The sequence below is a fragment of the Cucurbita pepo genome, chromosome LG14 (genome assembly GCF_002806865.2).
Source record: "Cucurbita pepo subsp. pepo cultivar mu-cu-16 chromosome LG14, ASM280686v2, whole genome shotgun sequence".
NCBI classification, from domain to species: domain Eukaryota; kingdom Viridiplantae; phylum Streptophyta; class Magnoliopsida; order Cucurbitales; family Cucurbitaceae; genus Cucurbita; species Cucurbita pepo.
This window is the reverse complement of record NC_036651.1, coordinates 3,408,619-3,419,212: the sequence shown is the minus strand read 5'-3', so window position 1 is coordinate 3,419,212 and position 10,594 is coordinate 3,408,619. Positions and strand designations below refer to the sequence as shown.

The following is a 10,594-nucleotide window of genomic DNA, read 5'->3' as shown; positions in this document are numbered from 1 at the left end:
GGACTTTTGGTTACAAGGCTTTGGACCATATAAAAGGTCTAGTCAACAGATATCCAATTTAAAAATAAACCAGATAATTGACTAATAATTAAAATAAAAATCCTAAATTATGAGAAGAACATAATTAACCTAGTTCNCTCTTCCATCTTGTCTTAGTTTACTTTTATGTATTCAACATTTGGGTGACGTTTTGAAGAATTTATGGAGAATTAAACAAAAAAAATTATGATGGTATGGAAGATAAGATCATGCAGATCCTATCAGCAACATTAGATCGACACGGTAGACAGGATTTCTTTATCCTTACTTTTTTTACTTTGATAAATTTTAGATTTGAATCTTGTTATTATTTTATGAATATGAACCGTTAAATCTTTTGATCTTAGAGATTAATGTAGTTGTTAGATTTGTAACTAGAGATGTTCACGGGGCTGAGCGGGATGGAAAAATCTTCCACTCCCCATCCCCACATTCTTACTCCTTGTAAATTTCATCATTTATTTATATATTTGCGTGAATTGGATTCTGGGTGAGTTCTACCTCAACCAAAATTAAAAATTTTCGATTTATTTCACACAAAATTAAGTATTTATATATAAACTAGAGACTAAATTTAAAGAAATTTACGTGAAAATAAGTAAATATTACGTTTAATGTATTAAAATTTCTCGTCGATAATTATATCAAACACTTGTCTATTACCAATTTCCAATTTGAACTTAGCTCAAAACTCGTCTAAAAAAATAATAATAATTTGACTAGATTGGAAAAAGAAAAGATATTTAAAAAGTAAATGGGAAAGGAATAGGAAAGGAAGAATGGGAGTGGCGGTATATATATATATATATATATATGTATATGTATATATAAATAATATATATAATTATATAAATATATATAAGGTCGTGGCCGCTCCACTTTGTCCCTTTCGTCTACATCTTCGTCACATTCACCATAAAAACTCTCCCCTCTTTCTCTGCCATTGCGGAGCCTAACCCAAGCATGACCAGCTCCTCCGACTCCGCCCGCAAGGTTCCTTCTTTTTCTCTTCTCTTCCCCCATCTTCATCATCTTCATCCTCCTCCTCCTCCTCCTCCTCTTCGCCTTCTTCGATTCATCAATCCACTGCCTTCTAATTCATCTCCCCTGTCTCTTCCTCTTCTCCCTTTCCGTTTCTGATTTGATTCATTTTCCTTCTTTGATTTCCAGGCTCTGAGTAAGATTGCCTGCAATCGCCTCCAGAAGGAGCTCGTTGAGTGGCAGGTTAACCCTCCCGCTGGTTTTAAACACAGGGTCACCGATAATCTTCAAAGGTATTTCTTCTTCCCCTTTCCTCGTAGGGTTTTTTTAAACAAAATTCCGTTTACTCGCTTTCTAGGTCGTCGTTCATACTCACCGTCGTAGAAAAACAAGGCTACAATTCTATTTAATTCCGTGCAATTAGTGGTGGTGGCGTCTTTGTTTAGGTCTGATTGCGTCGTCCTTGGCTTCATTTTTGTATCACGACGAAGTTTTCTTGTTCCTGTTATTTCCTGTAGTCGGTTCTGTAAGGAATTTTTGTTGTTGTTGTTGCTTTTAGTAGGAATTTCACGTTCATTTCTGGGTTTTTTTTTGTCGGAAGGTGGGTGATTGAAGTCAACGGAGCCCCTGGAACTCTCTATGCAAATGAAACCTACCAGCTTCAGGTGGATTTCCCCGAACATTATCCAATGGAAGCCCCACAGGTCTAAACATAATCATCCAACTCTGAGATCATTTCCATTCCATAACCCTATGGCAGCTTTGTTTATTTATCGATTGTATTATGATTGCCTTTGATTTTGGCCTGCCCGTTTCATTACAGGTTATATTTCTGCATCCAGCTCCCCTGCATCCTCATATCTATAGCAACGGTCACATTTGTCTAGGTTGGTATATCTATTGTTTTCTCTTGGTGCCTCTACTGGTGGCAGTTCTGCAGGATTATTGAGTTCTTATTATATTCCTTTCTTCTCTCTGTTGTTTGTGTTCATACTTTTGTCCCCTTTCCAATCTACACTGTTTTGAGTTCAATGCTGTCTAAGGAGTTTTGCTTAGAATATTTGTGTCAGGAGAGTCGGAGTCATAAGGTCTGAGTTCAATTGAATTTCACCCAAGTAGTAGATATCTCAATGGGGGGTGGGGGGAGGACGTTTCTAGACTTTCCCATTATATAGTGGCACGTTGCCTGCAGCCTTATCACTGACCTGTCATGGGGAACCTGAATGATTTGATGTTACAGGAAGGTTTTGGTATACATCCTGTCCTTTTAGTTCAACAGTAAGAACATCACTTTTTGTTGATGCGACAACAAGTGGCTTGCATCCATTCACTTACTACTTTTCAATATAAACTAATTTACAGAGAAAGTACCGCTTGAGTTGGAATTCGTTTCTTCTCTTTTTTTTTTTTGGTAATAACAAGTTTGTATAGATGAGAAGACCCTCTATGCTGATAATTTATTGTAGGATCGGTGTTTATTGTGTCATGTTGTTTACTAGGATGTTCATTGGTCTGGTTTGTTTTGGAATCTTTGAACCAGTTATGTACATACATTCACACACACACACACATAAAGAAAAAGAACAGAACCAAGCTGCTCAAACAATAAGTACTAACGTTGAAAAAATCCCAAACATGTTAGATTGTAATTGTTTTTTAATGTTTGTCTTTTCAAACTTGCCTTTGGACTTTACAAGACATCATTAATTATATTATATTTTGTGTTATTTAGGAGTTAATATGTGTAACAACTCAAGTTCACCGCTAGCAGATATTATTCTCTTTGTGCTTTCCTCTTCTGGGCTTCCCCTCAAGGTTTTTAAAACGCGTATGCTAGGGAGAGGTTTTCACGCCCTTATAAAGAATGTTTCGTTCCCCTCTCGGTTGGAGATGTGGGATCTCACCATATTTGTTTATTTTGGCAATCTATGTCTTAATTCTTTGGTTTGCTTTAGATGGAATTTTTTTGAACTGAACCAAACTATAAATGCTGGAACAAAGGGAAAGAAACCTCAAACCAAACCAGTTTAGCTTGGATCGTTGGTTTGATTTCGAACGCCTCTATAACTTGCAATTGATGTAGTTGTTCCGATGCACTTTACATGTGTGACTAAGATGATGCGTTTTTTTCATAATATGGTGGTGTATGTAACAGTCCAAGTTCACCGCCAGCAAATATTGTCTGTTTTGGCCCATTATGTATTGCTATCAGTCTCTCGGTTTTAAAACGTGTCTGCTAGGGAGAGGTTGCCATACCCTTATAAGGAATACTATGTTCCACTCTCCAATCGATGTGGGATCTCAGTGTAGTTGTTACGTCGGTTTCTTTTCCTCTGATATATGTTTCTAACCGTTGTGAATCCTGTTAATCTATGATATGGGGTTATATGTGATCTATTGGCTTTTGTCTGAGAGCTTAGTTATCACCTTTGTAGCTAGCAAGACTGACCATTATGACTTCCCTGCACTGTGAAACTATGTAGATATTTTGTACGATTCATGGTCGCCGGCAATGACTGTAAGTTCCATCTGTATCAGCATTCTCTCCATGCTGTCAAGCTCCCCCGCAAAGGTCTGATATACAAAATCAATATGTTTTTCAGCATTCTTTGACATTGTTAAGATGTAAGAAGCAAATCGATGTGTGATGGTCTGTTGTTTTGAATTGCAGCAACGCCCTGACGATAACGATCGTTATGTAAAGAATTGTAGGAACGGAAGGTCTCCAAAGGAGACGAGGTGGTGGTTCCACGACGACAAGGTGTAACGTAACCTCTTCCATTGTGTTATGGGTGTGGCTTCCGTTGTTTGTAAGTTGAAAAGGAAGTAGAAAATGATTATGGAAACGAAAAAAGGAAGTAAAAAAGTGGAAAGGCGTGGCATTTTGTAAAGGAGGAAGATGAATTTGTGCTGTTTTTTTTGTCTTTTTTTTTTTTACCAATTTCTGAAGAACAACAGAAGTAGTAGTCTGTTCCTTCCTTGGCTTCATAAATCATCATCACTACTAATATGCCTCCTTCCTTTCACATCATCATCATACTACTATGAATTTTTTTTAATAAATTAATAAATATGTATTATGTGTAATTTAATACCTCTTTTTATTTTAGGTTTTGTATTTTTTTTTTTTTTTTAACTATGTTTCTGATAGTTATTTTCTAAAAATATTTGGGAAAAAAAAAAGTTCTCAATTATTTCATTTCATTTTCATTATTTGAATCTAAATTGTAAAAATATTTATTAACTTTGTCAACTTTACCTTTAAATATTTTTTCAAACTTCACTAAAATCTTAAAAATACTAAGAGTTTTTAAAAGTTTTGTAAACATTTTTATATAAATTTTTGTTATTAGCTTTTTGGTGTACGTATTGGAACTGATAACGAGATTATGTGGGATTATATACAAAAGATTTATCCATTTTCGGCAAACTCCATTTATCCATTTATTCGGGTGTGGATGGCAGGCAGGCCTATATTTCTTGGGAACTTCAGGCCTATATTTCTTGGGAACTTCATTTACAGACCTATATCTGTGGGTTTCAATAAGACTCTTTACGACTTTACGAGCTTGGGAACTTCATTTATTCTAGTGGATGGCAAGCAATCTGTGGGTTTCAATAAGACTCTTTACGACTTTACGAGCGAGCGTTGTTTCTATCTACTATCATCTTTATCTACTACTATCTCAAACTAATCAAGTCTACTATTAAACCAAGAAATAACCCTTCACGTGTGAAATTCCTTACGAGCGTTGTTTATATTNTTTGAGTTTGACATTATGGTTATGAGAAGATATTTACATGTTTATAAATAAAATAATATAAGATTGTTAACTACTATTATTAATAAAATGCTAAACATACACGTTTGTATCATTTTTCAATTGTGATAGTAATATTTGAAATGTGTGTTTTTTTTTACTCTTTTTTTAGTTTAGCTTTTAGAATCTATTCCTTTATGAACTTACCCTTAAATTGATTAAATTNAAAAAAAAAAAAAAAAAAAAAAAAAAAAAAAAAAAAAAAAAAAAAAAAAAATTACAACTTCTTTATAAATGTTAAGAGCGTTGATGAGATTTTTAAAAGTTTATAGGTATTTTTTAAACATGTATTAAAAATAAAAGTATTTTTGTTAAATCTCGATCCAAAACTAAGGATAAAGTTATTTTTGAAATGTTTCAATTGAAACTTATAAAAATTCAAGAATATTTTTTTAACTGATTCCTTTCTCGAGACCGAGACAATCGAAACGTTCTGTGTGAGGATCAAATTTATGAGATAAAAAGGTTAATGATTGAAGGAACACACAAATACATGAACTTCTGAGTTAAAAAACAGACCATAAAAACATTGAAGAATTTGACAAACAAACCAACAAACAACAAACTTCTCACACACAAACACATTCAAACACCTTCACCTTCATCTTCATCTTCCTAATCTTTGTTAACTCTCCTACAATGCTTTCTGATCTCCCCCCTCGAACCCGTGAGCGGAGAAATGTTCCCCATCTTAACCATCGACCTCGCAAACTGCTCGAAAAACGTCTCCGAATTCTCTGCATATGTCTTCACCAACTCGGCGGATTGTTGGTTCTTTGTCAACAGAACTTCATCCGAGTTCAGTAGTCCCTTCCCAGCCAAAAGGTTCTTGAAGTAGTAGTTGTCGAACTTGGTCGGGCTGACCAAGTCCAGGAAAAACAGGTTCTGATCGCCCCCTGATCTTGGGCATCGTTGGCGCAATTCAGCTGCATACGACGGATCGAGTGATGGGTCGGGTTTGGCATTGCCAGTTTGGTTGTAGAGCCGTTGTCTAAAGCTAGTGCATCGAGAGTTCCCGATGGTGTGACTTCCTGTATTCGTCAAAAGTTATAGTATTGTCTTTGATCTTTTGTAAACGTTTCAAAATTAAGTCTTACCTGAGAGAGCGACAAGGTCGACTATGTCGAGGCCTTGTCTCTTGAACTTTGTGAGAATGGTTTGGAAAGTGTTGTTTGGAGCTGGAATGTCATTGTTTGAGCCACTAAGGCTAGCTCCTCTTGAGTCTCTTCGCCCTAATGGAACCTCCCAACTCGGTCCTCCTGTCTTTTGTACCAACAAATTGGCTCAGTTTTAAGCTTAAATAGACGAGGGAAAAAGAAAGAAAGAGGCTTACTATGACGGTCGAGTCTCTAGCAGCAATGGCTAAGATATCAGCACAAGAAACAGTGCGAGGACACTCTTTTTCCAAGGCGGATTTGATCTCGTCAATGACTTCAAAGCCTCGAGCGGAGTCTCTGTTTGGGTTTGACCTTTTCTCACTCGTTATTGTCCCACTACTATCTAACAACAGGGAGGCATCACAGCCCTGAAAAAGTCAAATGTTTAAGAAGATGAAATTATTAGACTCTCGAGAAGCCTTTCCTGTCTCCATCTCTAAAAAGCTAAATGTTTAAGAAGATGAGACAGGATAGAGAAGCCTTTTCTGTCTCCAGCCCCGCTTCCTATTTCTACAACAGCTCAAGCCCACCACTAGCAGATATTGTCCTCTTTGAGCTTTCCCTTTCGGGATTCCCCTCAAGGTTTTTAAAACGTGTCTACTAGAGAGAGATTTCCACACCCCTAGAAAAAAATGTTTCGTTCTCCTCTCTCATCAATATGGAATCTCACAATTTCATTCTCTACGAACATGACAAGTACGAGGACAAGGAATGTAATTCTCGTCCCTGTTCCCATTTACTCAAACTAATAAAAATCTCTCCCCCATCTCTCCCTCGTTCTCCATTTAAACATAGATTCTCCAACCCATTTGGAGTTCGTCCCTACATGACCCAATCTCGCAGATTAAACAGACATCCTCATAACCTCGTATCTTCAATTATTTCACAACAATAACAACTTCTCCGTTCAAAAACTCGTTCTATTTCTAAACAACCCGATACCCATTAGTCTCAAGCAACTTTAAATTCTTAATCAAATTTCAAATTCGAAAAAAAAAAATAGAGTTAGAAATGAACCTTAACAAAGCAATCATGGAAATGAAGCCTAAGCAAGGAAGCAGCCATGCGAGGATCCTTAGCAAAAGCCTTACCCACTATGTACTTCACTATCTCTTGAGCTCTTGGACAAGAATGGTCATAGAATTGTGAATACAAATAATACCCACCACCACCACCACCACCACCACCACTCCCGCCGCCACCTCCGCCGCCACCGCCGCCAATCTTATGAGACAAACCACCAGAAGCCATGGCAAGAAGAGCCAAAGCAAAGACAAAGCTCATAGACATAGCCATAATAGGTCTTAGAAGGAAGCTTCAAAGTATGATCCAAAGAAGATTATGAGATTAAATTTATAGACAGAGAATTAATGAAAGCAATGGGAGTTGGTAGCTAACAACTAAAAAAGCTTTACGTAACAAAGAAATAAAGGATTTGGAGTTGTTAATTATGAATGTTTTACTTAATTAATCAATTCTAAGCTGATTAAGGAAGGATTAGCAAAAAACCCTTTTCATTTTTGCTTAATCATATCATTATTATTGCTACTTTAATTGTGTTCTATAATTCATAAGTCGCACGTTTTAATTTAATTTTTTAAAACAAAGTTTAATTGCTTCGAAAGTTAACGATACCTTGTTCTTAATGTTTCCATTAAATACAACATTTTTCTTTAGTTTTCCCGTGTCTAGAATAACTTAGATAACACACAAATCGAGAAATGGTATCAAACATAGACACTAAGTAGTGTGTCAGCGAATACGTTAGGGTCGAGAAACAAAACATTCCTTATAAGGGTGTTGAAAGAGCACAATATCTACTAGCAATGGGCTCGAGTTGTTACAGTTATTTAAAATAAATCTAAAAAAAGTGTTTAAATTAAAAGATATTCCGACCCAACTCGTATATAGTTTAATTTATTGTGTATTAATTCAAAAGTGGTGTACCAATTTAAAGGAGGTATAGATTATAATTTATGTATCAAAAAGCATATGGAGTGGTATTAATCATGTAACCTAAGCTTTTTTCATTAAGGTCAATAATTCATTAAAAAAAAATTAATATACACATTTATTCTTTAGAAATAAAAAATAAAAAGTTATATTGGACGAATAAAATTAAAACTTTAGCATAATTTCAATTTAGTCTCTATAATTTAATTAAATTTTATCGACTAAAATTCACTCCGAGTAACCAAAATTTTAATATTATTGAAATTAATAAATTTAAATTAAAGAGATTTTTTAGTTTTTTTTTTTTAATTTGTAAATTTTTAAAATTTTCACCCAATATCCACGAAAAACGACGTCGTATTGATAGGTATATTGCCACGTAGCTTGGAATCTTTTTTTAATATTATTTAATTTATATTTTTGTAACGGTGTTCTTTTCACTTCAAGCCACCTAATTCCCTTGATAATTGAGTTGCATTATTATGAATTAGGGTGAATTTGGTATAATTTTTTTTTTTAAATAATTAAAAATATATTTGGTCAATTAATTTATTAATATTTATATTACTTTTGTCTTATTCAAAAAGAAATATTTTTAAATTTTTCTAGTAAAAAGTTGATTTTAAAATTTAAAAAAAAAATGCAATAATAATTAGATTTAAATTATTGTTGGGAATTGAAGGGGGAAAAGTAGAGACACATTCAACTGCTTTGTTGAAAAACCTAAACCATATTCGAATCGTGTTCAACTAATCCAACCAAATCAACAAACCGTTCGTGTAAAAAAATTGATACTAATTTCGACCGATTTTAACGTAGTTCAAAGATAGAGATACCCAAGAAATCAGAGCTTTGAATCTCAGTTTGGATCGCATCGATAAGAGAACCATTGTAAATAATATCAACGTTAGATACTGAGTGGTGTATCAGAAAGGACACTGACCTCCAAAGAGGGTAGATTGTGAGATCCCGAAGTTGAGTTAAAATAAAATTAACATTTTTATTTAATTAGGGTAATTTAAGTTGAAAATATTAATTAAATTTATAAAATTGTGAAAAAGAAAATCAATGAAAAATCACCCATAATTTGGCCAACAACAACATAAAATGTAAAACCTAATTCTAAATCAAGAAGAAGGAGACAAAAACAAAAATCTAAAAATAACAATAAAAAAATAAATTCTTAAATTAAAATTTTAAAATTGTTCGTGTCCGATAGTTTTCACTCATAAAAATAATTAAAGATAAGTGGATAAAGTAATTACAATCGAGAACCCATAAAAAATAAATTAAAATATAATATTTCGACTTAAAAATAAAGCACCAAAGCATAAATATAGCATATTCCCTCACCTTTATCTCAATTAAGCTATGAAATAATTATTTAAAAAAAAAAGCTTAATAAAATAAATAGCACTCTTGGATAATTCCCACATGAAACCCATGCAGCTTAAAATATATATATATATATATATATATATATATATATCAAGTTGAAAAAGAAAAAGTAGTTTTTAAGTTAAATTAATAAAAATACGCGAGCATATTCATAAACTTTCAAATTTTTTAATAATATTATTAATTTTTTTTAAAAAAACGAGTCTATATATATACTCTTATCATTAGTTTTGGATGAATATAAAAAATATCCATAAATTTTAAATTAGTTTTTTAAATCATTTAAAAGTTTAAAAATACTTACGTTTAAAAAATATTCATAAAATTTTAAAATAACATTAATATCTTTTTATCTTTATAAAAAACAGTTTTTTTCGTGTCGTATATGTTCAAACTTTTTAATATTATTTTTGAATGTTCGAAAATATTTTTGACGTAAATATATTTTTTTAATTTTTTTTAAAAAAAAGTTGAAACTTTTAAGTTAAAAAATGAACTTTTAAAAGTTGGGATCATTTTAATTTTTTTATTTCTATTAATTAAATTATAGATTATATTAATCTTTCTTTGCTTTGCCTCTAAGTCATCCCTATTTTTAAATTTGATAAAGACATTACACATAATATTTAATAAAAAAAAGGGAAAGAAATACCCCTACCACTTGATTAGATTATTCCAATTATTCTCTTTTTAACTTTTAAATTTAATTAATTAAGTTACGTAAAAAATACTATTGTGAATATTTTACGTCGAGTTCAAACGTTCAACAAATTAAGAAAAAGAACACAAACAGAAGATGAATGAAAGATACTTTGACGACACAATGTGCTTAAATGACCGACGAAAACGAACACTCTATCTTCATTGTTAGTGAAGTGAAAATAGTTTATAGATACTCTTCAATGAAGCGGAGACAAGACGATATGACATACTATGATAACGTACAAAAGTGCTACCTTTCAGTTTCGGTTCGATAATATAGAACATCTCAACAACTATCTGTTTCTTCGATCGAGCAGTAGTTCTCCACGGTTGACAAATAGAAATTTAGGCAGTAAAAGAAAGATCCCGACCTAACGAGTTTGACTATAATCTTTATTTTCTATTAAATTTCTCGTTTTAAAATTTATATTTTAGCAAATGTAACGTTAAAGCTTCATATAAAGGGAGTAAATTGTTGATAAAGTAAACCATAAATAAATCACTTTATTAATATATTGAATTGCAAATAAAATATTAAAAAAA

At 32.8% G+C, this 10,594-nt stretch overlaps 2 protein-coding genes across 2 annotated transcripts; one reads left to right on the top strand and one right to left on the bottom strand.

Annotated features, from left to right (window-relative positions):
* Positions 1-898: 898 nt before the first annotated feature.
* On the top strand, positions 899-4,051 carry LOC111810876 (probable ubiquitin-conjugating enzyme E2 18). Its single transcript, XM_023697694.1, has 6 exons — positions 899-1,032; positions 1,210-1,313; positions 1,622-1,724; positions 1,844-1,907; positions 3,504-3,592; positions 3,692-4,051. The coding sequence occupies exons 1-6, from the start codon at positions 1,003-1,005 to the stop codon at positions 3,785-3,787; spliced, it is 486 nt and encodes a 161-aa protein (XP_023553462.1). The 5' UTR covers positions 899-1,002; the 3' UTR covers positions 3,788-4,051.
* A 1,245-nt stretch (positions 4,052-5,296) lies between these two features.
* On the bottom strand, positions 5,297-7,294 carry LOC111810614 (peroxidase 72-like). Its single transcript, XM_023697345.1, has 4 exons — positions 7,016-7,294; positions 6,175-6,366; positions 5,939-6,104; positions 5,297-5,872 (listed from the first exon to the last, which is right to left on the bottom strand). Exons 1-4 carry the CDS (start codon positions 7,292-7,294, stop codon positions 5,457-5,459), a joined length of 1,053 nt encoding a protein of 350 aa, XP_023553113.1. The 3' UTR covers positions 5,297-5,456.
* Positions 7,295-10,594: the final 3,300 nt, after the last annotated feature.

Excerpts from the sequence above, each read along its gene's own strand:
- LOC111810614 (XM_023697345.1), bottom strand. The coding sequence starts at position 7,294 with ATGGCTATGTCTATGAGCTTTGTCTTTGCTTTGGCTCTTCTTGCCATG. Across the intron at positions 6,367-7,015 it reads TCCATGATTGCTTTGTTAAG|GGCTGTGATGCCTCCCTGTT; the intron begins GTTCATTTCTAA and ends TGACTTTTTCAG. Across the intron at positions 6,105-6,174 it reads CTAGAGACTCGACCGTCATA|ACAGGAGGACCGAGTTGGGA; the intron begins GTAAGCCTCTTT and ends TTGGTACAAAAG.
- LOC111810876 (XM_023697694.1), top strand. The coding sequence starts at position 1,003 with ATGACCAGCTCCTCCGACTCCGCCCGCAAG. Across the intron at positions 1,908-3,503 it reads CAACGGTCACATTTGTCTAG|ATATTTTGTACGATTCATGG; the intron begins GTTGGTATATCT and ends GAAACTATGTAG. Across the intron at positions 3,593-3,691 it reads TGTCAAGCTCCCCCGCAAAG|CAACGCCCTGACGATAACGA; the intron begins GTCTGATATACA and ends TTTGAATTGCAG.